Source organism: Falco rusticolus, chromosome 9, assembly GCF_015220075.1.
Source record: "Falco rusticolus isolate bFalRus1 chromosome 9, bFalRus1.pri, whole genome shotgun sequence".
Taxonomy (NCBI): domain Eukaryota; kingdom Metazoa; phylum Chordata; class Aves; order Falconiformes; family Falconidae; genus Falco; species Falco rusticolus.
The window spans coordinates 48967399-48994835 of NC_051195.1; the positions used below are offsets into that span (position 1 = coordinate 48967399).

A 27437-nucleotide genomic window follows, 5' to 3' on the forward strand; every position below is an offset into this window, starting at 1 on the left:
TTCTCCTGGAAGCCTCTGTAGCTGGGATGATGCAGGAGGCACGTGCCTTCTCCTTTCGGAGAGGACAGGCCTCCAGAAGCCTTTTGGGTTTGGAGGACTTCTCCAGTCCTGTTGCTGTAGATAAGTTTGGGTCTTTGTTGCTGGCTTTGGTTGTGTGTCCCCAGGTCTTCAGGGAGTGCTGTAGAGATGTCCGTGCCAAATTGCCTCCTCGCACCTGTTGAGTAAATTCAAGTGGGGAGCCCCTGGTTATCCAGGTGGCTACGGGGATGTTGTATTATGTTGGGAGAGTTTAAGGTCGGAATTGTCAGTAGCTTTGGGGGGGTTTGGTAAAGGGGAATTAGACTTTACAGCCTTGAGGGCACCTTTAAAAACCTCAGTATCTTTGAAATCTAAGAAAGCCAAATTCTCTGGCAGCAGGCAAGCGAGCCGAGTCCTCTGTGCCTCTTGTGCCGAGGAATTCTGGCTTGCAGCACCGGGCTGAGGTAGAGGCTGCTCCCACGACGCAGGGCCCAGCCACAAACCCTCGCGTAAAGCTGGGCAAGGGCATTTATAACCGTCCTACCTGTTACAAATGTGCTGTTTGGTAACCTACTTGGGCAGCTGTTTTTTATGCTATTGCTAGAAAGATAGGCTGTAGCATTCGTGCATAATTGGGAGCCCTTCTATTAATAATACATGGGAAGCTCATCTTGCTAATATCACCTTCATCTGAGTGTTCCTACTAAATATTTTGATAGATGAAATGGGTAGAGAGTTTATTTAAATACTGTTTGTACTGCAGCTAGGGTACAAAAGGAACAGTGCATCTTTAATTAGACAGGTACATCTGCTTAATTAATTTAGCTGTAAAGCCCTTTTTCCTCTTCATTCTTTCATCTATATGCGGACGCTATATTAGTTCCGCTCTGCTGGTTCCATAGAAACTGAGAAAAAGAGCTCGTCTCATTGAGATGCACTTGGCATGTCTGGGTACGGAGTCTCAGGTCAATGGTCAACCCCCAAGGGTTTGCAGCAGGCCTGAAGTGCAGAACGTAAGGGTTAGCAGAACATGCTAATACTCGTGTAGAACTCTCCCTCAGAAACAACTAAAACAATTGACACTCATTTAATTACTGTAAACGAAACAGCCCCTGCATCACTTTGCATAGTAAAGCCTGTTAATACCAAAAAGGTTCAGTGGGTGGAAGGAGGAATTAGGCTTTTATAATTGGAATGCAACACTTGAAAACCAATTTGGTAACTACGCTTGATTTTATTAGCATCTTATTCTGGCAAAACAAATGTTGAGCAATGAGAAAAACAAGGTAAAGAGGAGGTGGTAAGAACGCAGCAGGGACTGGACGTTACTTATTGTACAGCTTGCCCAGTTCCGAAATGGACATCCTTCATCACTCCGCTTCCCGAAGACGCTTTGTGGAGAGGGCTGCTTGGAGGTTGTGCTATACCCTATATATTATGCTGTTAATTACGTAGTTCAGTGACAAGATGAGTGTGTCCAACTGTTCCACAAACTTTTGTGTCCACTTGCTCCAAAGAATGGATCCCTTGGCACGCTGTGAGGGAAGGATGCGTGAGCACCCCAGGCAGGAGACCCAGCCCTCCTGCACCACCTCTGCAGTGACCCCCTGCAGCTCTGGCAGGTTTTCCCTGCCGCCTCCTTTGGTTTCTCGGCTTTCCCCGAGGGGCATGCGTGCCGCTCGGTGCGGTGCCAGCGCAGAGCCCTCGGGCGTAGCCGGTGGTGCCACCGTCCGCTCGCAAGGTGCTGGAGCTGCGGGGCTGTAGCAATGGAAGCGCCAGCCACGCACATCTGCAGGTCCGTCCAGTTTGGTTTGGAGCAAAGGCAGCTTGGCAGGGGCCAGCGCCCCCAGTCCTGCTTCCCAGAGCAGCCCAGTTGATCTTAAGTAGGAGCAAACTGTGGTTCTGACCCTGTCACCGTCCGTCTGCGTCGCAGCTGCCAAAACTGAACCTGGAAGGTGCCTCTTGTCCTACACGGCGCACGCAGCAAACTGCCTATTCCCCTCTGCGAGCAGGTGCTCCCAGGCCGTTCTCATCTATGTGCGACAAGAATTGTTTGACTCTACGGAAGAAAAGAAAAGGTGTTGTCAGGCCCCTCCCGTTGAAGAAAGTCGGTGCTTTAGGATTGTTTTCTGGAGCTGGAGGGGTGCAGCGCGGCGGTTCGTGAGGCTGGGGAAAAGAGGGGCTGAACCACCCCCGGCGAGAAGGGCATGGTGGTGTGGCTGAAGGGCACGATCAGGCTCAGGGTTCTCGCCCGGGCTTTGTCACTCGTGTTCTGTGACAGCGGCCGCAGGAAGATTGTTATTATCAAGTTGTTTTTTTAAGTGTGAAGTCTTACATTGAAGGGCTGGGTAGTTAAGCACGCTGCTTTTTCTTGCCAGTCTCAGCTCGCGGCACCCCCTGTCCCTCCCAGGAATTCAGTCCCTTAAAATACAGATGTTACAAACAAGGATTTTATTTATTTATTTTGAATAAAAAAAGGAGCAGGATTACAATGCTACCGTCGCAGTATACAAAACATCCATCCAGGTTTGCTTCACGTTTACAAAATGTGCCATATAGACATCATCAATATTCACAGCAACTTTGTCAGATCCTCCCATGAACTAAGTCTCAAAGGAAAAATCCAGAAACTAAAGAATAAAACTAAACTTTGCTTTTTGTTCAGCCTGGGAACGGCACGGTTGGCCTGATACGACACTCCAGAACGGAATTAAAGTAGTACAGAGAGATCAACTAGATTCGTGGAGCAATTAAACTCTCCTCTGAACACTTCCATTTGGACGGCTCTTGGGTTTTCCCTTTCCAGGGCTGGCCTCCGAGCTCCACGTTAAATAACACCGCGGGGCTGGCACAGCCCTGTAACTCCTGCTGGAGGCTCTCGGCAGCGTGCGAGTCCTCCTGGGACAAAGGTCCTCCCAGCAGTCACATTTGGGTCGGTTCAGCCGCAGCCTAGGACAGCACAGGGAATTACTCCACTGTAGTTAATGCTACTAAATACCCTGTGTGCCGACTGCATTGCGGCAATGAGGACTGTCACCCGCGCGGGCAGCTGTGGCACTCCCGAGGGTGCCACCCGGATTATGGCGGGGCAGCAGTGCCCCAGGTCTTTTGAACAAAGGGTGCTAAAAACGGAGTTAGCATTGAAAATAGCGACAGAGTAAGAAAATTCCAGCTGGCACCAAGGGTCTGGGAACGTCTCCAGTGTAAAGTATGAGTTAGAACAGAATACAGCCAAAGATTAGCACAGACAGATTAAAGTGAGAGTATGTACACAAGGCCCTCCTCTGTCAGAAGTGAAAACTAAAGCTCTGTGAGCACTGCGGTACATTCATAGTAACCTCTGTGAGCTGTAGAAAACTATCCTGGATTAAGAACTTCCCTGAGAAGGCTCAGCTCCATCTCGTTAAGATTCCCGCACGCTGTAGAGGCAGGACATGGCTCCAGCTGAACAGAGCCAAGCTTGACTTGTCCTTGTTTACCCAGGTGGAGGGGAACAGAAGCAGCTTTCCAAGCAGGTGGTGCAAGGGAGCTGTAAGCTGGCAGGCGTCTCCGCACAGGCATTTGTCCCGGTTCTGGTTAAAGACCAAAGCCCACCCCTTTTGATGCAATTCCAATAACCAGCGTCATTTCTGAGTTTACAGGCCTGATGCAGAAAGCCTCAAAAGGAATACAAGAGGGGGATGAGGACAGACGTATCGATAACTACTGTGAGCATTTTGCGTTTTATTTACTGAGAACTCATAAACACCTTCTTCCAGTTAAATGCTTATTATAAATCTGACTTTTGCTGTGACTACCACCACTTTGAAGCCAAGACTGCTATTGCCCATCCTTCCCACTGCAAAAATATGAATGAGTGCTCTGCAATGTAACAGATCTTGAAGTTTAAAGTATTGAACTGCTACTAACTACGCTGTTATAAGGTGACTGCTGGAAAGAATCCAATAAATGGCATGAACTAGGTTGTAAAATGCCAACAAGCACTTGATCCTGACTGATGGCAGGGGGCAGACACGTGGGGGGCTATCGCCGCTGTACCCAGCCCCACTCACGCAGGAAGGCAGACGAGAGAGAACGAAGAGGCAACTTCCTCTTCTGCAGCCACCGTCCTGCCCCTGGGAGAGAACTGGTGGTCGACACATCTAACTGGCCTCGCGAGTCTGTCTCAGGCACCAAGTTTAGCTGCTGCCCAAAGAGTGGCACCTTCAGCGATTAACCCCGACCTGCTCCATGGTGAGGGTGAGGAGGAGCAGGGATGGGCTCTCTGCCTCACTGGCTCTGATGTCGTTACCTGTAGGTGGCAACTGAGACCCCAGCAGCTGTGCCCACGACGCTGCCCACAGCTTCACAAGCCGGGCACATCGTAAACGGTGGGCTCTGTACCTGAGAAATTAAAACTTGTACAAAGAAGTCTCCTGTAAATGTTAGTTTAGGGCATAACAGTACAAGTGTGATTTGTTAGCCTTTAACTAGGACTATAAATGTTTGCATTCAGTTCTTTTATGTCAAGAAACCCTTAATGAGGATAGAATAAATGCTGTTATGCTGCCCATAATCACTGATGATACATTAGCCAGTGGAGAACCTGGTAAGTTTAAGGAAATCGGGGAAGTATTTAATGCCTGTATGTATGTATTAGCAACCGTAGTGTTTTCTCTCTAGAAATACACAGTAGGATTAATAGGATGGGGGAACGCGGCAAAGGAAAGGATGATTGAATGATGGAAGTCCCCAACCCACAGCTGAATTAAGGTAAAAGGCAGCAACGAGTCCCACTGTCACCAGTTCCAGAGCAGGAGGTGTAGTCTGGAGACCCAAGACAGAGTCCTCCTGATCCCAAACTTCCACCTTCATTCAAACAACGGCAGCCAGCACCAAGGCACTCAGAAGCTGTACGGTCCAGAGCTGTTCCGTGTACCTATTGAACCTGGCCTGGCCTGGATTTCTTCATCCCAGTGGAAGAGGGATAAACTGGTTATCAGCACGAGTAGCAAATCTTAAAAGCTATCAGAAGGTACTTATCAAGGACAATGACACATTAGCTTCAGACACAGAACACAACATCTCTGCTTATTAATTCTCAGATGCAAGAGCAAGTACCGCAATCTTTTTTTTTTTTTTTTTAAAAAAAAAAAGCAGCAGCACTTCAAGAACCGCTTAGTCTCTGCTGGAGCATTATTCTTCCTCTGGAGATGAGGCACCATAAACAGCCACGGCATTCACCACCAAACGGCAAAGGAGTTGAGGAGAGCCTTCAACTAGTCGCTTGATTATGATCTTGCAAAACTCAGGGCAAAAACTTAGTGAAATAAACTCTGATTTTGTGGGATTTCCTCTTCGAATACTTATCTTGGTGTCTCAGAACAGCCTGGGCCTAAATATTGGATAGCTCCATGATGTGTTCGTTTGAGAAGTCAACTCTGTTAATGGCAAAACAGCACGAGGCTCTGGCAGCACGTGCTCGCACCTCCCTCGCCTGCTGCCTTCCTCGTGTGGTATGAAGCAAGCGGTTTCTTAGGACAACGTGAGGGATAACGCATCGCAGGGCTGCTGCAGCCCCCTGGGTCGTTACCGTTCTCCAACAGGAACGGGACTGACCTCCGTGTCCCCAGAGCTGCAAGCCGCGAGCCAGGGACAGACACAAGGCTTCCCAGAGGAACCTTAGCTGCCAGCGGGGCAGGAAAGTCAGGCAAGATCAGCGCCACAGGTTAAATGTTACTGCTCTGAGGCACGCTATGCTACTCAAGCCAATACTGGTTAAAGATGCACTTAGGGACCAGTGATGGTTTAAAAAACAAATTAAATCACAATACCTCTTTACCTGTTGTGAATGGGCCGGGGTGAGGAGTGAAAGCTTTGTGCTAAAGGATCTCCACTGGCATGCAGACAAAGCCGACAGGCATCACTGGCTTTAAAATTCCATTCTCCCAGCAGTCATAAATCAGGTTAAATAAACTGGCAATGGTATACTGAGTATCTACTGCCTTGAAAGACAAGGAAAATAAACATTAATGCTGCAACATTAATGCTAGGTGTACTAGAGCTTCTACACGTCTACAGCATTAAAACTGATTCCAGGGAAATTCAAGACAACTGCTAGAAGTAATCACCAGGAATTAATCTAATGATACCATGCTGATCCTTTTGGTCAGCCAGACTTAAAGCAGATCAGGATATCATTATGGTTTCTAAGCCAGTATCAAAGAAATGTTCTCTGACTTTTTTTAAAAGCACTTACACGTGGTTCTGGAGCGCGCTCTCAGCTTTTCCGCAGTCAGGTGAATCTCTCACTGGTGAACTGGTCAAGGACTTGCAGCTTCCACTTAGAATGTTTTCTCTACCACTGTGAATAAACCTTCTGTTCAGCTCTTACTGAAAATTGATGTCCTGTTCCCCCCCAAACCCCATCAGCACTGGGAATGAGAAGATAAAAGCTGCCCCAGGTACAGCACCTGGCCCCAAACTATGCACGCGTTGAGTGTCGAGGCTCCTGTTTGTTTTACTAGATACTATCACGATCTAAATTTTCTTTCTTTGCAGATACACTGAAGTAATTTCAATTTTCAATGCACAGCAATAAAAAACTAAACATTTCTTTAATACAATTATGGTATCACTTCCAAGGATATTTACAAACAAGGCTAATTATTTTACAGATGAATGTGCTTCTGCTGTTCTAGGCTGCTATATTAATATTATTCTCTGCCAAAGCACTATCATGCTTAATGCATGAAACACTGAATAGTAAGGACAGCTGACTTGTTTTAACATTAGCTGAAAAAAATTTGCTCCTACTAAAAATCAAGGAATGTTAAGAAAATATGCATAGTCATCGAATCAAGGAAGCGTAAGCACCAACCCACACATGCATTGCTGGAGACTGATACCATCAGGACAATTCCTTGATTTCTCAAATAGCTATATAGCACTTCACACACAATTAGAAGTGTCATGAATCACAAACAGGGCAACACATCTGAGTGTCTAGATTGGTACTCCGAAGAACGTAAATACATAAACTTTGGATTATTTGACAAGTTAACAAGACAAACTGTACCAAGTAACTATACACATTTTGGAGGTATTATTCCTCTAACACTGCATAGGAAGTTGAAAAGGATTCTTCTGCTCCCCAGAGGAACTAGATGCCAAAGAGAGAAAGATGTTTTTTCTGATAGGACAGTTAGAAGGCAGAATAAATTTCTGGGCTCAGCCATGCTACATCACTGGCGTATTTCTGAATTTCTTGATGAGAACGTCAGGGTTATACAAGAATAGATTCACCAGACCCCACGACCACCTGTGGAAACCATGTTAGCCATAGTGGTGTTTGGGTTTGGGATGCTTTGTTTGGGCTGTTATTATGGAAAGAGAAACTGTCAGCTGGGAGTGATTAATTCGGTGTCAAATTCTGTAAAACACCATTACTGTAGGAGGGAGACTCTCCATTCAGTTGAAGATAGGGGAAATGGCTCATGGTTTTGGTAACCGACTTACACTGGAAAAGATGATTCCTGTTGGTAGAGGCTTAAGTGAAACAAAAGGCTTATATGTTGGCAAAAGCTAGGAAGTAGAACAGTTCAGAAAAAGAAAGAGGGGCAGAAGACTTAGGAGCATTGGACATTATATATATATATTAGTGTTCAATCTAATTGCTATTAGTTTAATAATTATTACATATAAAAATTCTTCTTAACGATCCATATTTGACCCAGGCAGCCAGTATTACCCCTCTGACTGCGATACCGTTAGAACAGTTAATAGGCAGTTATTCTTCTAGACTTTAAGTGAAACTAGTATAAAGGCCAATTTCTTTCCTGTGGCTAACCGGCAGATGCTTCACTCTGCAAGAAGGTAGAACCACAAATTATTCTGATAGTTTTAACATTCTGCAGCAAGTGCCAGTGCTTATTAAAAAGCAAATGAGAGCACTACAAGCCGAAGCCTTCTCTACCCACCAAGACCATTCAAGAGGCAGCTCCGCTGTTCCCATGCCCGCTTTTGGGAAATCACACAGCTGTCAGGCAGAAAGGACAGCTCACACCGCGTGCTTAAGACTTCAGTTCCTTTTCAGTACAAGGAAGCGTGTCCAGCTGTTCATGCTTCAACGGGGTGCATTTCCATACTGCTTTATAAACTCGCTCTTGCAGATGTACTCCTGTTTCTGGAGCATGGAACGGGCTCTGGCCTTAAGAAGTTTCTAGAACCGCCGGTGTTCTATTTACAGGGCCGTGGACGATGTCTTCCCCCTCCAGTAAAGTCTGTATTCCTGTGCTCTGTGTCCTTTGAGACTGAAGGGAGCTTATGCAGTAGAGAAAATACTTTCAACCTTTACATAGCTGTTCTCTAGAACACAGGAGAATCACAGAACGTGCAAGGTCCTTGCAATAACCTCTTGATCCATTCAGGATCTGTAAATAAGAAAACAAGTTGTTTAAAGCTGGGGGCAGAGATGAACACAGGAATGATGCCCGAGATGGTCAAACCCCGAGACTGTTTGTATATGTTCACCATGCAGCATTAACTAAGAATTCAGAGGAATCCAACTCCATTCCTGCCTTGAACTTTCAAGTAATGCCAGTTTAACTTCCACTTCAGTAGGAGACATAATTAAGGTGAAACAGTGCATGCTATATCATTACATACTCATTTTATTTCTTTTTTCCTATGTAGCTGTTCAGATATCATCACCATGCTAAAATGTAGTGTTCTCATTTTCTTAACTGAAATTAGATCTTCTGCATAATGGAGTTCTTTGTTCCCATTTCTTTGTCCCTCTCCAATATAAGGAAATTAAGTTTACAGCCTCTCTCTACAGAGGTTTAAGCTGTGTAGTTGATCCTTAGTGCTGACTGGAATACCCACATACTATAGGGAGAGGAAAAGTATCACCTACACTTTAAGGCAAACTGTTAGAGAGTACACCATGGGTTTTTTAAAGTGTACTGGTTGGGAAGAAAAAATTTTCTTGCACAGCTTGTCCTTCCTCACATTCTGAAAATGCAAAGCCAAAAGGTTGACTGGCCCCTGCCGCCTGCCATTATTGCCTCTGAACGACGTACTCACGGCAGGTCTGGGGCCGAAGCCAGCAAGGTGCCAACTGTTTCTTAACCTGTGCTGGATCAATACGGCCTGCACCGAAATGGAATGTCAAAGACCTTCAGCTCCTGCAGATCTGGATGCTAACAGATTCAACCAGAATATAAACGAACCGTTGTAGCACTCCAGCACAGATTATGTGTTTTGCCAGCTCCCATTAAAAATGCAGTATTTATAAAAACGCAGTATTTATAAATGAACTTCTGCAGTCACTATTTTGTAGTTAACGTATGCCACTAATGCATGGACAACAACAGGACTCCGTGAAGCACAGGGTACCGGTACTTCACATGATAACTGCCTCAAAGAGAAAGGTCTGTGAAACTAATTCAAGTCATTTTGCAGATAAAACTTAAGACTACATAATCCTGCCCTTTTTGGCCATGGGAACAGTTTACCTTCTGGGGTTGGATGCCGTGCAATGCTGTCATGAAGCAAACACCTCCTGTATACCAAACTCTGGCAGGACTGGTACGTTAGAAAGCACCTGTGAAAGGACAAATAGTTTTATCAAGAGGCTTGGGGTTTTATTGTTTTGTTTTGCGACCTGCTGTTAGGCCCTGACTGGAGGCTGGGTTCTGTTCCCAACAGACCTTGCTTTCTGAGAGTAAGGGCAGTAATGAACCACATTAAACATGAAAATTAATAATTTATTAATTCAGGTAAATGAAACTGTGCTAGCGTACCCAATTACATATGGTCACAAAAAAGAAAAAGGCCAAAAATCAATAATACCATTGAAAAAAAGTTTCAGCGTTGGCCAAAAAATTTTAGCATATAGTAGAAGAGGTGAAAAGCTTGAGAGTCACTGCACAGGGGAAGACCCACAGTGTCTTTAAAGTGCACAGACTCTTTAGCCAAGCTAGCATGTAGTACCTGTTAGGCAAAGGTTTTTCTTTGTGGCAGACTACTGACTGGCCAAGTCTGCAGGGACAATCACCATGTACTCAGCACATTGATGTTGGAAGATTTCCTTTTCTAGATGTTCCAGATCTTGTCTGATTTCTCAGTGTGGCTGTTTCCAATAATCTTTTGTTAAATTACTTTGTTTTCAAATGCTTTGGTAGCTAAAACAAACCCTCCTTCCTGTGCTGTTCCAAAGGATGACTTGTGCTTTATTTCCCCTCACCTACTTTCTCCCTGCCCCCGTCCTCCCCCTACTTGAAGGAAAAAAGGTAAAATGATCAAAATCTTAAATTTTGATATATCTGTTTATATTTGATTTTTTGATAAAATTATTATTTAAAAAACAGTGTACTGGCAGGAGAACCAAATCCAGTCTACAATGTCTACAAGTTAACTGCCAGCAAAAATCGCAATTAACTGCAGCATGGATAAAACATGCTTCGTGACTTTTTACTCCAACACTAGGAAGTGTTTTAAGTTAGCTATTTAAGTATGGTTAAATTACCCAAAGGGCAGCAAAAACTCTTTAAGACCCAATTACCTGAGCCAAATATGTCCGTTGGAGCAGACCGCCTGTTTGCGATCGGTGAACGGCAGGATCTCTTTACACAAGCTGCAGTGCTCTGGAAAAGTCTGTTTGTTCATTTTCTTTAAGATATGCCCAATCAGCACCTGGGAATACACAGCAGTCAGCATTGTGCACAGCAAGGCAGCTGCCTACTGAAAGGTGGAAACATTCTTGGGATACTGAGATTTCAGAATATGATACAGGGTGCAAAGATCTATGCTCACCGAATTCCAAGAAATAAAAGTGTAAGAAATAAATACCTTGATAGTTATTAATTTATTATCATTTTATTGTTACCTCCTAAAGATTTCTGTCCCGCAGTAAAGGGATACAGAACTTATGAGCAATAGTGTTATGGTAAGCTACTGGCAAATTGTAAAAGCACTGAAGAAATTGGTATCACACCACTTTAGAGGATGCCACTGACCATTACAGCAATGCTTTTTCTCATGCCTCTCACAATGCATGTGCTAAAAAACGATCTCCTGTTCCGAATTACCTGGATGTGTTCTTCAGCAGTCATCTTAGAGCAAACATAATGCTTATAGTAGAACACTGATGTGATCAAATTTGTCTTTGACATTCCAATAGATATAAAACACATCCCAAGGACCTTTAAAATGTGACAGCAAACTGAAGAGGTAAACCAGAATCTGGAAGCCAGCTTTTAATAGCTATAAAAAGAAGAATCTTGTTTAAAAGATACAAAAAGCAACTTCTCCAACCTTCAATTCATAGTAACTGGATGCTAGAAAAACACAGTTCTGCCAGAATACTTTCCTAGTGAACTACTGATGGCCACACCGTGTGGCCTGCTTGCTTCCAAGACCAGCACAGAGGCCACACGACATCAGTAATGGAAGTGTGCTTCCTTCCTCTGTCTTTCTGGATGCAACGTAAAGGTTGATTTTTAGAGTTCAAGTGATTTAAGGACTTAGGTACTGAAAAGACCTGTCCTCTGCTCATACAAAGAGATACAGTCTGAGACATTCTTGTCATCACGCCTTAGGAGCGGAGAGGCTGATGGTAGTGTTCCCGCTGAAGCTTCCTTTGTCTGACATCTATATCCCGAAAACTTCACTGCCCAGCGCAAGGTTCACTGATCCCTTATGTCCTGCCACAAATGCTTACTCTACACGTTGCAGTAGTCAGGATACTGTCCTTGCAGTTATGCTTTTGTTTTGGTAGGGAGTACTGCAAGCGTGGGAAGAGTTCCTATCACGGCCAAGCATTCAATTATGGTTATTTATTGTAGTTGAATAAATGCAAGGATGCCTGAAGGTTCAGGCCATGTATGTCATAACAAAGACGTTCAGTCAGCTTGGTTAATTGGAAGCCCTGCATGAAGGTCTGAATCACTGGATTTAACTCCTGACCACCACCCCCTTCCAAACCTCTGGAACTGATCTGTCCACTGAAGGTGCACGGAGTAATGACAAGACCTGAGCTACCACCTGAACAGTCCCAGTACTTTCAATTATAAATACTTCAAGAAGTGATACTGCAAGTCTTAAAATTAGAACTGCAGACACAACTGACTAGAAGAAATACCTCCTAAGTTTAGTTTGGGAGAGATGAGAGATTAAATGAGCTTAGCCATTTAAACAAACATCCCTCTCCATCAGTACATGTTCTAAACCGACCAACAGCAGCGGAATGGCCACAGTCCTCTCCCTTTTTCTGCAGAAACTCAGGCATGCTCATTCTTTATTGTCCCTGATCCAGATTTCAAGATCTGTATTTATGTTCCCTCCTACTCCGTCATTTCAAGGAAGGACACCTTAAGCTGTATGCTCTACAGAAGCTGACTGGCAAGGATGACATGATCGCGGTTCTCTTTCCCACCCCAAAGTTGTATTTTCATTTAAGGATACAGAGGGGAGAGAAAGAAGAAACTTGTAACACCAAACCCCCGGAGCATAGAGGTGCACTTACGCGTGCTGTTCTGTCATCATAGCCATCATCGGACATTAAGAAGTCACAGACTCCTCTGGTGGGAATACTGGTGTTTTCTGTAATCCATGTGTGTAGATAAACTTCTCCCAACACCCGTTTCATGTGTTCTCGTGTCAAATGCATTTCTACTGCCTCAATTTGAGCCTGTATCTCAAGGAGCTTTTCTTCCATTGGCTCACGGCCTCCTATGTCACTTGACTGAGGAAGAGAATCATCTGCAGTGTCATCTATGTCCATACCTTTGCCCGTGTCACATAGGCTCTGCTTGCTGGCTTGTTTGGAAGTTCCTTCCTCTTGATCATCTTCAGTGCTGCCCATCCCAGGGGAATCCGATATCAAGATTTTTGCATCCTCGTGTGAAGGCCTCCACATGACCTCTGAGGGAGCTTTCTGCATCGACTGGTACAAAATCCTTAGGAGAAATAGCTTAAACCGCCAGAAGTAAGTAGAACCACAGCTCTCAATCTTTTTATCCAGCGCTTCCTGTAAGAATTGAGGAATATGTTTATCCTTCAAAATTTTCCAGCGTACAAGATCGGTCAAGTCCACTTGCCGGAAAAGGTTCTGAACAGAAGATTCCAAGAGCTGCGCAGCTGCCTCCTCAAAAGTCTTAAGGGTTACAAACTGCACTTGGTAGTTTTTGTTAACTGGGTGCAAACCGTTAGTCATGCCCTCTGTCGTGATAACTGCCAAGTACGCACCGCACGGGCTAACGGCTATTCCGTGAGTCCTGACAGAGCCAAACACTTCCGAGAGCTTAATCAGCTGGTGCTCAAACTTTAAAGCAACGTCTGTGAATATTGGAATCAGCTGCCTTACCTTCCCGTCACTGGAGCACGTATACACTGTGCCGTTCTGTTTATCCGCAGTCATAGACACAATCGGCAACGCATGAAGCCCTGTCACGTGGGAATTATGGACATTCAGACCAGCTTTGGATATCAACAGGAGACACCAAAACACGTAAGCTCCTCTTGCAGCCACCACCAAGCTGCAACTACATTTCTGGTAGGGGTGGTAAAGAGGAATACATTTGATACTATGCACGGGTAACTGGTCCATTTCTTGCCATAAGACTACGGGTTGTCTCAGTGTAAAGTAGCCTTTGACTGCTTTTAGATTGACAGGAAGGATCTTAACCGGTCCAAAAGCGCTCCCTACAATAAGTCCGCTCATCTTTCGGTTGTTATGTTCATATTCCCACCAAGACAACACGCTTGGGGAATTTATTCCAGACTCTATGGTATTGCAAGAAGTAATTGATTCCTTACCCAGAAATGGAAGCTGGAACTGCCAAATGGCAATGTTACCGTTTTCAAAGAGTACTGCTAAGAGCACGCTACCGACATCCCGGCATTCATTGTTGTGTTTAACCTGCTGAGTGGTGCAAATGCCTGACCACTCCATGCGCACTGGAGTCTGCATGCTGTGCCGCCGCTGAAATTCCGAGAAGTCTCCTAGTTCTCCCCTGGGAGTGTCAGCCTTAGAAAGTTTGTAACTGGCTTCACACAGACGCTCCCCATAGATTTCTGTCAGGTCCACCAGCTGCACCCACTGCAGCCTGTTGAGGTTTGCGTGGATGGTCAGTCGATTGTCCATGGTTAAAGCGGCAAGCAGGCACCTTCCATTTGCGTCGCAGCCCAGCGGTGACCAGCTGGAATACTTGAATCCTCGCATAGGCGGCAGCGACTTCCCCTCGGGATTGAATACTCGATCCAGCATAAAAGTTTGGCTAACCGTCGGATCCACTGAACTTGCAAACTTCTCCTTACATTCGGCTACCTCCTTTTTTGGACCAACCTAAAAGATAACAAAAAGAACTTTTAAAGCAATTGTAGAACTTTGTTTTAGGAAGACTTCCCTGGAATTGACTTCCCTGGAATTAACTCCCATTTGAAACAGAGCATCCCCTATCAGCACCTGTATCACACTATCCAATGGTTAATTAACATCGCTCTTAAAGACTTGAGCTTCACTGTTGGCTTGAATCTGGATAGTTTTGACTGTCAGCTATTGAATCTTTTGTCTGCTGAATCAGCGAGCCCGTTTTCATGTGTCTGTTCCAAGCGTGTACATGGCATAACACTCAAACTGCGAAGCACTCTGTTGCAGCTCAAGTTATTCCATATTCTCAGCATGGTCTGGGGGGAAAAAATTCAGATCTGCAACAACAGAATTATTATTTAATGAGATGTTCACCCAGACCTGTTGCCCCTCCGTGCTATGCAGCGTTAAAATGTCAGCTGCACCCCTGAAGCCCAAAGCAGCCCCTGCTGCAAAAATCTTTCTGCTTAGGGAGCAAACCAGGAAAGATTTCTACTTTGGAATCTTTGTCCTCGGAGTACTGGATCCCGAGCGATCCTTAGGAAACCCGGTATGCTTCAGGATCCCTGAAATCCGCTGGGTGCCGGGATACGTCCCACCCCGGCACTCCGGGGCTGCCGCTGGGCATTTCACTTCCAGACCCACCGAGGCAGCAAGTGCTGCCCGCGCTGCGGTCGGCTGTGCGCGGGGGGGCCCGCAGCTGTCCCACCGCCCGGGGGCGCGGATCGGGGGCACCGGGGCCTGCCGGTCCCTGCCGCCGCGGGGGGCCGGGCCGTACCGGGCCGCTCACCTTGAGGAGGCATGCGGCGGCGGGGGCGGGCACGGCCGTGCGGTGGATGACCATCTCCTGCCCGCCGCTGTGCACGTCGCTGAGCTGCTCCAGCACGGCGATGCTGCGGGCCGTGCTCACCGACACCCGGTGGTCCTCCGACCAGGCCAGCGGCTCCAGCCCGCTGACGCCGTGCTGCAGCCGCACCGCCGGCTCCCGCCGCACCGCCGTCAGCCGGAACCCGGCGCTGGGCGCCGCCGCCGCCGCCTCCTCCACCAGCGAGTCGAGCCCCAGCGGCGGCTCCTCCTCCCCCGCCGCCAGTGAGGGGCTGCCCCCGCGCTCCGCCGCCGCCATCTTGCCGCCGCCGCTCGGGCCGCTCGGGCCGCCCCGCGCATGCGCCGCCGCCGCGCCGAAGCCCCCGGCCGCCCCGGCGGGGCTGCCCCGCCGCTGCCTGCGCCGCCCCGCGGGCCCGGCGCCGCGGCCGGAAGGGTCGGGACCCCCCTCGCCGGGTCCCTGCAGCGGGGGCCCCGGGCCAACAGCCGTGCTCGTGCGAGGGGGCCCCTCCGCCTCCCTTCCGCCCTCACGGGCTGGGCCCGGCCCGAGGGGCGGCCCCGGGGCCCTGCGGGAGGCGGCGGGGGGCCATGGCGGCGGCCGGGCCGCTGCTGCTCAACCTGCGCTCGGCGCCGCGGGAACGCGGGCCCGCTGCCGCCAGCCGGGTAGGTGCGGGCCGGGCCGGGTCAGCCCAGCCCTCACGGCCGGCCCTCTGCCGGGAGCCGGGGAGCCGCCTCGGGCCGGGACCGCGGCTCTGGGCCTCGGGGGGGACACGGGCCGGGGCCGGGGCCTGGGGGGGGAGGCACGGGCCGGGGCCTGGGGCGGGGGGGGGCGAGACGGGCCGGGGCCGGGGCCTGGGGGGGGGGCACGGGCCGGGGGCTGGCCCGGGGGGTCCGTGCTCAGCGGGGCGGGGGGAGCCAGCCTGCGAAAAGTTATTAAATGGAGACTTTGTTTCGGCTCCCCCCGAGATGGGCCCGGTACCTGCGTAGGGGCCTGCGCCCCCGCGGTGATGGCTGTGAGGGGCGAGCTGGGGGCGGGGTGGCAGCTGGGCTGGGCTGCGCTTCTGTGTGCTGCGGGGGGCCCTGCGCCCCCCCGTGCCTTCCGAGGGAGGGGGCTGCCTCTAGGGGAGGCTGGAAATGGGGGTGGGGTGGGGGGGTCGTGTGGGGAGAGCTGCTACTCAGAGGGATGCTGTGAATCCCAGGGACGACAGCTTTACTTTCCCGTGTTTGAGGAAAGGAGAACAAGAGTAAGTTAACTAAACATTTGTAGTCATAAAATTATTGCTGCAGGGATTTAGGGTTGTTTTGGTTATTCTTGATTTGTAAATAGTTCATAAAATATTGTGCAAAAGTATGTGAGAGGTAAGCGTTTGCCAGGATTTACCCTGGTTATATTATGACCTGGTTTCAAAATGACCACTGTCATTTTTCCGATACTGAATTGATTTCCAGAAATGCACAGAAACAAGTGAAAAAAGCTACAGAGCTTGGAAGCGGTGTGGTTCTCAGGAGGGCACAGAAAATCAGAGTGTGCAAGTAGGAGCGCAGAAGAGAGAGAGGACAAAAACGGGGCAGGGTTGTGCTGGCATTTCACATGTTTTAGGAGTTTTGCAGTTGGGTCTGGAAAAACAATTTCATTGAAAAAAGGCTGGGGGACACTGAAGAGCTTTGGGGACCAAAGAAAGTTAGTTTTCTTTTTCACTATCCCTGGAGGGATATGGGAAGAGCAAAAGTTTAGCTTAAGATGATTGGGATATCAGTAAAGTAAACTGATTGCTGCAGAAGACGAAATAAAGAGCTCAGAAATGCTGCAAGTTGGCAGAAGCCTAAATTGGAGTGAAGTACGGGCCACCCCTCCAGCCCACAGAAGAAAGAAGCCTACGGGGATGGCTTTAATGTAATCAGGAGATTTGCAGAGCTTTTGAGATAGGTTTTTAAAGTATGTTCTGCTCAGTTACTGGAGAAGCTAGATGAAAGCCTTTAGAGATGAGCACTAGATGTGACTTCAGATTTCCCTTTGTAGTTCAGAGGTCTCAGGTGCAGTGGTGAATCTGTTAAGAGCAGCAACTACATAGCTGCAAAAATTCAAACTTAGTTTCTTCAGTCATGGGGTAGGGGATTCCAAAAATAAGGGCTCTATCTGTGGGCTGATGTTTGTGCTGAACGTGATATCATGTTGTTAATTCTCAGTCGTTAATTAATTCTTGCTGTCTGGTTTGTTAATGTTAAAGCAGTCTACCACTCTGAAAAGAAAGCTCCAGTCACCGCATGGAAACCCACCTTTGAAACGGAAATGTAAGCCATCAGTAAGCGCCTTCCAGAAATGTCCTGTAGAAGCTGACATCAGGGAGAAGGAAAGTTCCTCACAGAAATCTCTTCCTAAGAAGCAGTTGACTGACAAGCGAAATAAAAGCCAGAAAAGCAAACCTTCCATTAAGACGTCCAGCCTGTTCAAAAACAACCCTGAGATCCCAGAAGTTCACAGGTAATTTAGACAAATGGGAGGAAAAAAAAACCCTTTCAATGCCTTGAAATTCAGTGTCTTGAATTCTTGCCCTTGCTTGGGCAAAGCAGTTGCTGGGTACACCTAGTTTCATTGCTGTTTACATAGAATACTGTCGTATAATTTTAAACTCACCGTGTGCTTTGTTTTGGTGTGGTTTGTTTCCCCTAACTCAGAAAAGCAGTGCGGCAAGTGCAAGAAAATGTTTTCACTAAGGATTCTTTTAGCCAGTTGGACCTCCATCCGCATCTGGTGAGTGGCTGGAAGGCTGTGCGCTTTGAAACATGCATTTTTGGGTGGGGAGCAGGTTAGAGAGCTGAGAGATGCACCTTTATTCATGATGGCTTGGACAGGCTTGCCAGTACTTTGCCTGATTTTACTGCAGTCTCTTAGCTCAGTGCGCTGGCTGGTGGCCTGACCCATCCCTAAACGCACTGACTCAGCACCCTTCACTGTTTGCAGCTGTAATACCAAAGAACCACAGAAAACTATTCAGGAGTGTAGTATTGGAACAAGTCTGATATTTTGTGATGTACCACAATGGTGTAATTCTAATTAACTAAGAAGTGTTTTGAGAACATGGGAACTTTTATATCCTGTTGTTCTGAACCAGTAGTGCAGAGAACAAGCATCAGTCTTCTGGTGTTTGCTCCGTCTTGCACTACAAGAAGTTACAAAAGGAACAGTTTGACAATGAAACCTATTTACTGCTCTTTATTATCTCTCTAGATCTCCACAATAAACACAGTCCTAAAGATAAGTAGCATGACCAGGTAAGCAAATTGACATAAAACCCATGCACTTTGCTACCCCTTAAAGCCAATGATCTGTGATTGTTTCATTATATGTAATTGGTTTGTGAAGACCACAGTACCTGTTAAGCTGTTGCATTTGCCACAGGGTCGGTTGCTTTCAAAATTTGGGATGAGAAGTAACTTGTAAGTTACACAGCAAAGTCAGTTGTCACAGCTGAAGACGGAAGCTTGGAGTCCTGTGTTCTAATTTGAGACTTGAATCATAAAACATAAAATTTTTTCAGTTTATCACATCTGATGCCTATCTAGTGGCTTTCCTTAGAAATCATCTCCTCTGATGTAGCTTCACAGCAGAGATGAATGCATGGAATTTGGGGTAAACAGCTTTGAAACAGTCACTGTATGTTCAAACTTTAGGATTCTGTCCTGTGTTGCATTTGTATTTCCTAACCCGTTCCGTTTGTTACGCAGTGTTCAGAAGCAAACAATTCCTGTGCTCCTGCAAGGCAAAGATGCTCTAGTGAGATCTCAGACTGGTTCAGGTCAGTATTTAAATGCCAGTCTCCTTCCCTAGGGCGTATTAACCCGGATCCCAAATACAGAATCAAAACCTCACATTCCCAGTACAGCTCATAAAAATGACAGGCTGGGGTGCCTGGCGTGGGACTGCTGTGACACAGATGCTGTGCAAACTTCAGTAGTAGCGCAGTGGGGGGACTGAACATTGATATGCAGCTGTCAGCCGTTGTGTGGGGGCCTATTCCAAGCTCGTGCTGGGGCTGCAGAGCCAGGAGGCCAGCAGAGCTCAGCAGCACAAGCTCTTACCACACAAATTGACATGCTTGCTCTACAGCAAACTATGTCTGGATGTCTGGTTTTCTTGGGTGGGTGGGGATATTTGTTTAGATAGGTCTTAGTGGGATATCACCACCTGTCTTTTGTTTAATTTAACCCTTTGCTGAATTGCCCGTCAGTCTTCAGTTCTGGACACTTTCTGCTTAATTAAAACTTTTCCAGACTTTGACCTCTGCTTAGGAATGGTGGAATGAATGGTTCTTTAATTTGCTGGAGTGCCATAACTGCCACGGGGTTTTTTTTGATGGAGAGTCTTCTCATTTTCTCCCTTTTAAAAAGGTAAAACTCTTGCCTATGGGATTCCACTTGTGCAGTCTTTGCAAGGAATGGAATCCAAAATAAAGGTAGGTGCAACAGAATTAAATATATTTGCCTTTGATATTAAGATTAATAAAAATAAAATACAGCTTTAATCTTGTAGTCATCAGTGTCTCTTCTTGATACAAAGATCAAGCAGGCTCTTCCCCTTTTATTTGTGCATATGGCTTATGTGATTCTCCTGTACCTTGAGATACAGGTGACAGAAGAACAAATTACACATTCCCCATTACTTCATGCAGTAGGCTGAATTGTAAATAGGCTAAATTGTCAAGTTTGGAGAAGGTGGAGTGCCAAAGAGGCAATGGTCTGGGAGAACTGAAAACAAAGGTTACTGCCATGTCTTTAGGAGTAATAAGTTTCTAATCTTTGACATGGAGTGAGATTTGATGGTTGCTCCCAATTTGCATCATCTGGTTGACCAGAAAATGCAGCTGCAGTTCTGTCATCTCTTGTGCATTTTATGGAAAGAGGTCATCCTGACTTTCCATATGGGTTGAAATGTTTCCAGCCTATCCTGGGTTGTTACTTTCTGCAGCTACTACCTACAGATTGTTGCTGTGTATCAAACATGAGAATATTTCTGCATCTTGGAAATACAAGAGTGAAACAATACACATATGGAATAAAACGTTGGGTATGACTCTGAGCAGGTTTCCAAGCAGGAAAGAGAAGGCAGTGTGCTATTGGTATTTGAAAGACTGTTGATTTTTTTTAAAAGCTATGGGGTGAGTACCCCAAACTGTGTACATACTTGTACTAAATTCAGAATTCGCTTTGTTGGCTAATAGCAGTTAGATGTGGAAAGTGCTCTGATTATCACTGCTACGTTCTTCTTAGTGGACCTCGTCTTCTTTGTTTGCAGCGCAGTGATGGGCCTTACGCACTCATATTAGTCCCAACAAGAGAGGTAGGTGACCTTTTTTCTTTTGATTCTGTCTGAATCTGAGTGTTTGAACACTGATCTTTAGTGTGTAGGTGTAGGTCCACCAGGGACTGTCTTAGGAAACATTGTCCTTTTGCTGAGATCCTGCCCTCACAGAAAAGGCATTTGCTCTCTGGAGGTGAGTTGTTGTTCCTGTTCAGCACCATACCAAAGTAAGGAGGAAGGAATCTCTTAAATTTTCCTCATGCAGTTGGAAATAATTGTGAAGACTGGAGAAACCCTAGCTCACACAGAGAAGTAAGTAAAACCAATGAAATAGCTTTGTAAATGTGTAGGTTTATACAACCATTTCATTTTTAAAGGCCTTTTTTCAAATTCATAAGTGAATGCTGAAGATGAGGCTTCCAAGAGCTGGTTTCTCCGCTGAACTCTTCTATTTGATTTGTATTATTTGCAATTGCAAAGGTGATTTCAGAGGAGATTTATCAACTGGGTTGGGTGGTTTTTTTTGTATGTCAAATGATAATAACTTCCATGGGGAGAATTGATTGCAGGTATCTAGTTTGGGGCACAATATTTTATGCAACCTGCAGTGCAATATCTCAGCTTGGTTCCGTGAAAGGAGAAAGCTCTGAAGCTATTAACATTTTTACAGCAGCAAACTTACTGCCTCTCTAGGATGCTGTATGAATACTAAGCACGTAGGAAACATGCTTGTGAGCATGTTTAAAGGGCTTCCATTGAGACTACTTACGAAGATAATTTGTAATTACAGTTGGTATTACTTTTACTTTGTATTGAAAGCAACGACCTTTCTTGAGAGCTTGGCAAGTAGTAGTATATAGCACATGTAGTCTGAGCATTTAAAACACTTTACTCCCATAACTAAGGCCTGCTCACAGACTCCTGTGAGTGAGTTGGGGTGGCCCCATTTGCCTTCTCAGTCTTGCCACAGCAGAAATGGCTGTCGGCAACACGTGAAACCCAGGAGCTAAATGCTTCCCACTGACTGGGCATTTAGGTTTGGAAGCGTGGTGCGTACCACTTCTGCTCTGACTGGGAAACCAAGAGGTGTAAAGGTCCAGTGGTATGGTCACTCTGCGGGTCAAGTGAGGGAATAATGTGGTCTGCCCTGACTGCCAGAAGATAACTAACCTCTGAACTGCATTCCCTTTTCATAGTGGTTTTCTTCCAGAAATTACGCCATTTTCCTTTTTACTTTTCCAGCAGAGCTAAATCTTCTGTGCCTTTAGCTTGTTTTCTCCCTGGGGCATTCACAGAAGCCAGCAGAAGTCTCTGTTGTCCTGAGAGCTGGCTTGTGGAGCTGAACCAATAGAGAGGTTTTTGAACAGGTCCAAATGTAATAAAAGAAGGATTATGCAAGAGAATAAAATAATAAGCAGCTTCTAGAAGAAAAATTAAGGACATATTTAGAACTCTGATGATATACGTAACTGGATTAGCTTACAGATTTTTGAGCCAAAGGGGCTTGTAGTCCATCTTTATAGTCCAGGGACTGTTTCAGAGCTCACTTTCTTTTGTTGATTTCCATAGCTTGCACTCCAAAGTTTTGATATAATGCAGAAACTACTTAAGGTAAGAATTCGGTGCTTTGTGTTCTTCTTATTCTTTGAGCCTCTTGCTGTAAGATGCTAAGCGACTTCAATTCCTGTGAATTCAACTGGATGTTTAAAGAAATCCAGCATCTGGCAAGATGTGTGGTCCTTAAAGATAAATCTGTTGGCCTTTAAGTGTGTGATTTCCCTGTGGCATGTTTTAAACTATTACGTGAACAATTAAATGATTAATTATGGCACCCTAGTTGCATGTTTTCATAAACACGCGTAGTTGATTTTCACAGCGTTTTGTGTTTAGAAGTACCTGCAGTTGTTTCAGTCTGAGTTATGAATGGAAACTCTCACATGACAAGTACCCTTTTACTGAAGCTAATACTAGACAGATGGGTTTCAGATGGAGAGTAGAACTTAGTGAACCGCTTTGGCAATGGAATGGCTGGAGAAACTCGAAGGCTTTGAAAATCATTAAATGATGGTGCTTACCTTCTAGCCCATCTAGTAAGATGCTCTGCTTCAATTAAAAGGAATCTGAATTGTTTGTGATCCATATTCCCACTCCCTTTTCTTTTTTTTTTCCTTGAAATAATAAGGCACTTTCCAAGTCTTTAAGTGCTGCAATTGCCCAGTAAGATTTTGTTGTGTCATGCTGAGGTTTCAAGTGCTTCAGTTGTCTTCCATAGTAATTAGAAGTTATTACAAGTAGACTTCAAAGGATGAAGTCTGGACTTGACCCCCTTTAATTTTTCTTTGTTACATATAATGCGTAGTAACCGTCAAGTCTAGTGTAAACTGTCATAGTGACCCAAAATAGGAGATTTAGATCGTGGTCAGACTGGACCTTGGAAGGGCTGGACAGCTGGAGGGTGTAATGTGATTGTGTAATTACGGGGAGAGAAAAAGGCAAGTTGAGCTGCTCCTGACACAATTACTCCAATGCCAACTTTTAGGTTGTATTGCCTGGATCTTGCTTAGGCATCTTCCTTATTTTCAACCTTAAAAAGAAAGTCTTTTTGTAGAAACTATGTTGTTGGAGCGTTTCTGGCAAGCAGTGACCCATGGAAACTTAAGCCTATTTACCAGTCACACATTTGTGCAATCCCCACAAGCTGTGCTCTGCTTCTGTCCTGCGTTTCCTCTTGAGTGAGGCAGTGGCACTACCATGCTTTGATTATCTCCCCTGTAAATATTGAGCAATATTGGATTCAATGAAGGATCGGACCTCATTGAAGTAAGCGGCATAAGCTCCTGCCAATATCAATGAGGCTGACATTTAATGTTCACAGACATGGTGACTGCCTGCACGTAGGTCTGTGTACATATATATAAACTTCATAGGTCCTGTGTTTTTCTTAAATTTTCCTTGGCCACAGGAAGATACTGCTTAAAGGCAAGATAAAGAAATAGCATTGTAGCTTGTCTTTGAACATTTAGGCTCCATGGGGAGAAGGAAAAGAAATACTACTCGGTGATTGGAAGTGGTGCAAAAATGATTGCATTGTGTCTTGTAGACGATGTGGGAAGCAAGTTACTTGGCTAGAACTAAAGGTGCCATTGATATGTAGCTGTGGGTGAGAGAGTGCATGTAGACTGTATCTGAGAGATCAAATCAGATGCACGCTGCTGTCAGCTCCACTCTTTTCTCTTTTTGCCAGGAAACATTATTTTTGGATTAGGCTCTCTCTTTTTATTAGGAAGAATCTATATTGGTCTTTGTTTTCCTTTCTGTAGCCATTTGCCTGGATTGTGCCTGGAGTGCTAATGGGGGGAGAAAAGAGAAAATCTGAAAAAGCCAGGTAGGAAGCCAACTTCCTAAATTGTGTTTTGGGTTCTTCTGCTCTATAGCGTTTTTATCTGTTACTCTTCTTTAGAGTGCTTTTCTTACTGGGAGAGAGGATTGTGAGTTGGGATCAAGCTGTGATCCCCCTGGATCTTACCCAGACACAGTGACTGGGTCAGCAGGAAGTATTCACTTCCCCCAGTTGGATCTATTTCTAAAATGTTGATGAGCCTTCTGAGAAGATGATCTCTTGTGTCAGTATTTTTTTTTGCCTTTTCTGACAAACACCTGTATTTGCTTACTGCCGAGTGCAGTCTACAGTATTTGTTATGGGGGAAATTGCTTTCTGGAAAAGAGATTTCCTGGTGTTAAAAATCTCTTTCTTTTCCCTTTTCAAGAATTGAATTGTAAGCTGGTAATCCAAAATGGAATTTTCGTTTCTCTATATGCAGACATACACAAGAAGTTTACTCTTGACTAAAAAAAGTACTCAATTAGAAAAGAAAACCTAGCTTCGGTGTGTAGATTTATTTATTATTTTTAATTATTGATATTTTTTCCACCCATCCTTATCACTGAGTATGCCTCTGAGTGTCAGTGATGATCAAGGATAAAATTTAGCTGTGCAAGAAATTTCAGTTTTAATCAGTGAGAAAGTACTGCCTCTGCTAATTTTACGTGGACATGACTATTTTTTTCTGTAGTTTCCAGTTCCTGTCTCTGGGTTCTATTCCAGAGTTACTGCTAACCTGTATGTTTTGTTTTCTTTTCTTTTTTGGTTTTTTTTTCTTTTTTCACTTTCCTTTTTTTGTGTGTTTTTTTGTTTTAATCTAAATAGATTACGTAAAGGGATAAATATCCTCATTTCAACTCCTGGTCGCCTGGTTGATCACATCAAGTCCACAGAATGTATTCATTTCCGACGCACTCAGTGGCTGATTATTGATGAAGCAGACAGGTAAACTTCCAAATGTTCAGATATGGAAAATAATTATGATACCCTCTGCAACGTAATTCACTAAATATTTTTAACAAAATAAGAGAGAGCACACATGCAGTCTCAAACCATTTATGCTTGGTGGCCTCAGCCAAGCACCAGATGCCTGGAATTAGGAAGAAATGTTTGCTTTGGACAGTTTATTGTACAGTTATTCATTTCAGAGATTCTCTCAGTGTTCTCTGACACATCTGACCCTGGCAAAAGTTGAAGATGAAACATGAAGCTAGATGGACCAAAGATCTGATCGGTGCTAGCCCTTCCCCTGTTCCTAATTGGCTCTGTATTAAGATTTCCTCATCATTCCTTCCTGCAGCATCTTTCATCACCTCTGCTGGTTTTGTAGGATCCTGGACCTGGGCTTTGAGAAGGATGTAGCTGTGATACTCAATGCTTTAAATGCTGGGAGAGACACACGTCAGAATGTCCTGCTCTCAGCCACCCTCACAGAAGGTAGGTTACAGACAGATAGTGTCTTTTTTTAGCTGAATAATGCACAGGCAACTGCAAAATAGTTGGTTGAGTCTGATTATAGTACAGCTCAGTCTGAAGCCCTCTGCAGAAATAGAATAATGCCTATTGATTTCTTTGGGCTTATGACACTTGTCCTTTGTTACTGCAGTTTCTGTCAGGGTATATGCTTACATGGTCCTTACATCCGTCTCTCAAATTCCAGAGCAAAGTCGTCATGAACCTGGGAAGCACTGATTTGTTTGTTTGCTTTACAAATACAGAATTAAAGCAAAAAGCTAACGACAGGACAAGACAGCTGTGACTTGCTCAGTATCAGACAAGAAGTCAGTTGCTAAGGCAGGAATTGAGCCAGGTCTCATGAGTCCTGCACTCTTGGTAGAAGATCTGGGGTGTTTTCCCCACACGCAGACAGCGTTTTGCAGTTCTGGTTTTCATCTGGTCAAGACGTTTATGCAATGTAAAATACCACAGCTGGCTGAAGTAGTGTCTTGTCATGCTTTTGGTGGAGTCCACAGCAACTAAGGCTGGCTAAGTCCTGACAAGCCTGAAGTTTGTGGAGGTGTTCTGTCTGTCTGAGGCTTTTCACTGGAGTTGCATTAGGGTTTTTTTTATGTGAATATTTCATCACGCTCCCCAGCAGCACCCCACACCGGACCTCATGTGTTTTTCATCTTCTGTGCTTTAGGAGTGACGCGGCTGGCCGATATCAGTTTGAATGATCCCATCAGCATTTCCATAGCAGATGAAATCCAGAAGGCATTCCAACCAGCATCACAAATAGAAAGACAAGCCAGTAGTTCATCAAACTGCATGGAGCAGGAAAACTTTGCTGTTCCAGAGAAGCTCAAGCAGTATGTCATGATGGTTCCCAGCAAACTGAGGCTTGTCACATTAGCAGCTTTTATCCTTGAGAAATGCAAGGTGAGTCTCTGCTTGCATTTATATTACTAAGTAGCCCTTCACCCTTTCCAACTCCTTTATCTGTTACTCTGCCAAGGATAGTATGGATTAGATCTAGGGCTTTGAAGTGCATCTGGTATACAGCCACAAGAGAGCTGACACTATTGTGTCTTTCATGCTGGCAGTGAGATACCTGTGCAGTGTGTACTCCTACTTCTTTTGTGGGCTCAGCATTTAGTAACCGACTCCGTAATCCTTTCCTGGATAATTATATCTCCAGAAGTGGAAGCCACCTAGATGTTATGATGATCAGGGAATTGGGTGAGGCCCGTGGAGGTGATCATGTGCACTTTTCTTTTTTTCTTGCAGTTTGAAAAACACCACAAGATGATAATCTTTTTCTCCAGCTGTGAACAAGTGGAATTCTACCATGAGCTCCTTCTAAAGGTCCTTTCAGGAGGGCTAAAGTTGGAGCAATCTGAACGTTCATCTGTCTCCTCTGCGCACTTACAGTTTCTACGACTGCATGGCAACATGGAACAGGAAGTAAGCATTCTCAAGATGTCAGAATACACAGTTTTGTTATTCCCTATGATATATTATGTGGTTATTTTGGGGAGGAGGGCAGAAGAGAGGACAGAGAGTCATTTCACCTCTAGGGGCCTCACTCTTCCATCTGCTAATGAGAATAAGAATATTGTCCCACTTCTGGAAAGTACCTCGGTAGCTATATCTGAAAAACACAGCTGAAGAGGCAAGAGGTGTTATTTCAGCAGGCTGAGGCAGCCGTTCTGTATTCTCAGTGGGTGCACTCAACCATTTATGTGTCCATCGTTCTCTCTCACGCAGTCAAGACAAGCTTTTAATGCCAAAGGAAAACCTCATCCGAGCCCCAAAACGTTACTACCCAATAAGTTGCCCCCATTAGGTGAGGATGGAGCAGTTTGGCTTTGATTTTGAAGAACAGTGTGTTGACAGACTGCTCTTTTCCCTGGGATGGAATAAATAGCGATATATACAGCGATTACGCAAAAATAGGGCTGGGTTTTAGCCAGATAGGCCTGGATGATGAGATTGGAGCTTGCTACAGAGGATTGAGAGGCCAGAAGAAGAGTATCGAATGAACTGTCACTGCAGCATTTCTCTGAATAGCTCAGGGACCTCCCTCAAAAGTTCAGCCCCTGATCCTGCCCTTGTTCTGCGAT

General features: G+C 45.4%; 2 protein-coding genes across 13 annotated transcripts in view; one reads left to right on the forward strand and one right to left on the reverse strand.

The window, feature by feature from the left end:
- Nucleotides 1–2452: 2452 nt before the first annotated feature.
- On the reverse strand, nucleotides 2453–15511 carry GTF3C4 (general transcription factor IIIC subunit 4). 5 transcript variants are annotated; one of them, XR_005106146.1, is made up of 7 exons: nucleotides 15162–15511; nucleotides 12527–14347; nucleotides 10565–10695; nucleotides 9516–9604; nucleotides 7977–8429; nucleotides 6257–6361; nucleotides 2453–6002 (listed from the first exon to the last, which is right to left on the reverse strand). XR_005106146.1 is itself a non-coding variant. In XM_037400022.1 (5 exons), the coding sequence occupies exons 1-5, from the start codon at nucleotides 15492–15494 to the stop codon at nucleotides 8365–8367; spliced, it is 2439 nt and encodes an 812-aa protein (XP_037255919.1). In that variant the 5' UTR covers nucleotides 15495–15511; the 3' UTR covers nucleotides 2455–8364. The 5 variants fall into 5 exon arrangements, 1 of the variants encoding a protein (XP_037255919.1); XR_005106148.1 differs by having other exon boundaries at nucleotides 2455–2967; nucleotides 5840–6002; nucleotides 6257–8429; XR_005106147.1 differs by having other exon boundaries at nucleotides 2455–5998; nucleotides 6257–8429.
- Nucleotides 15512–15599: 88 nt separating this feature from the next.
- The window catches only part of DDX31 (DEAD-box helicase 31), a 52523-nt gene continuing 40685 nt past the window's right edge, over nucleotides 15600–27437 (forward strand). For 2 of the 8 annotated variants that reach the window (XM_037399228.1, XM_037399229.1), the window contains exons 1-13: nucleotides 15600–15856; nucleotides 17422–17675; nucleotides 17870–17945; nucleotides 18423–18466; nucleotides 18920–18990; nucleotides 19583–19647; nucleotides 20487–20531; nucleotides 22062–22103; nucleotides 23813–23877; nucleotides 24700–24819; nucleotides 25175–25311; nucleotides 26018–26253; nucleotides 26602–26778. In XM_037399228.1, coding sequence (XP_037255125.1) covers nucleotides 15782–15856; nucleotides 17422–17675; nucleotides 17870–17945; nucleotides 18423–18466; nucleotides 18920–18990; nucleotides 19583–19647; nucleotides 20487–20531; nucleotides 22062–22103; nucleotides 23813–23877; nucleotides 24700–24819; nucleotides 25175–25311; nucleotides 26018–26253; nucleotides 26602–26778 — 1407 coding nt within the window. In that variant the 5' untranslated portion in view covers nucleotides 15600–15781. The remainder of the gene's footprint in view (nucleotides 15857–17421; nucleotides 17676–17869; nucleotides 17946–18422; nucleotides 18467–18919; nucleotides 18991–19582; nucleotides 19648–20486; nucleotides 20532–22061; nucleotides 22104–23812; nucleotides 23878–24699; nucleotides 24820–25174; nucleotides 25312–26017; nucleotides 26254–26601; nucleotides 26779–27437) is intronic. The other 6 variants (XM_037399230.1, XR_005106084.1, XM_037399223.1 and 3 more) reach the window with 6 other exon arrangements.

Bases quoted from the DNA above. Each gene is read 5' to 3' on its own strand.
- GTF3C4 (XM_037400022.1), bottom strand. From the start codon at position 15,494: ATGGCGGCGGCGGAGCGCGGGGGCAGCCCCTCACTGGCGGCGGGGGAG. The intron at 10,696-12,526 runs GTAAGTGCACCT...GTGTATTCCCAG, and splicing joins ATGATGACAGAACAGCACGC to GTGCTGATTGGGCATATCTT. The intron at 9,605-10,564 runs GTAATTGGGTCT...GTCCTTTCACAG, and splicing joins AACGGACATATTTGGCTCAG to GTGCTTTCTAACGTACCAGT.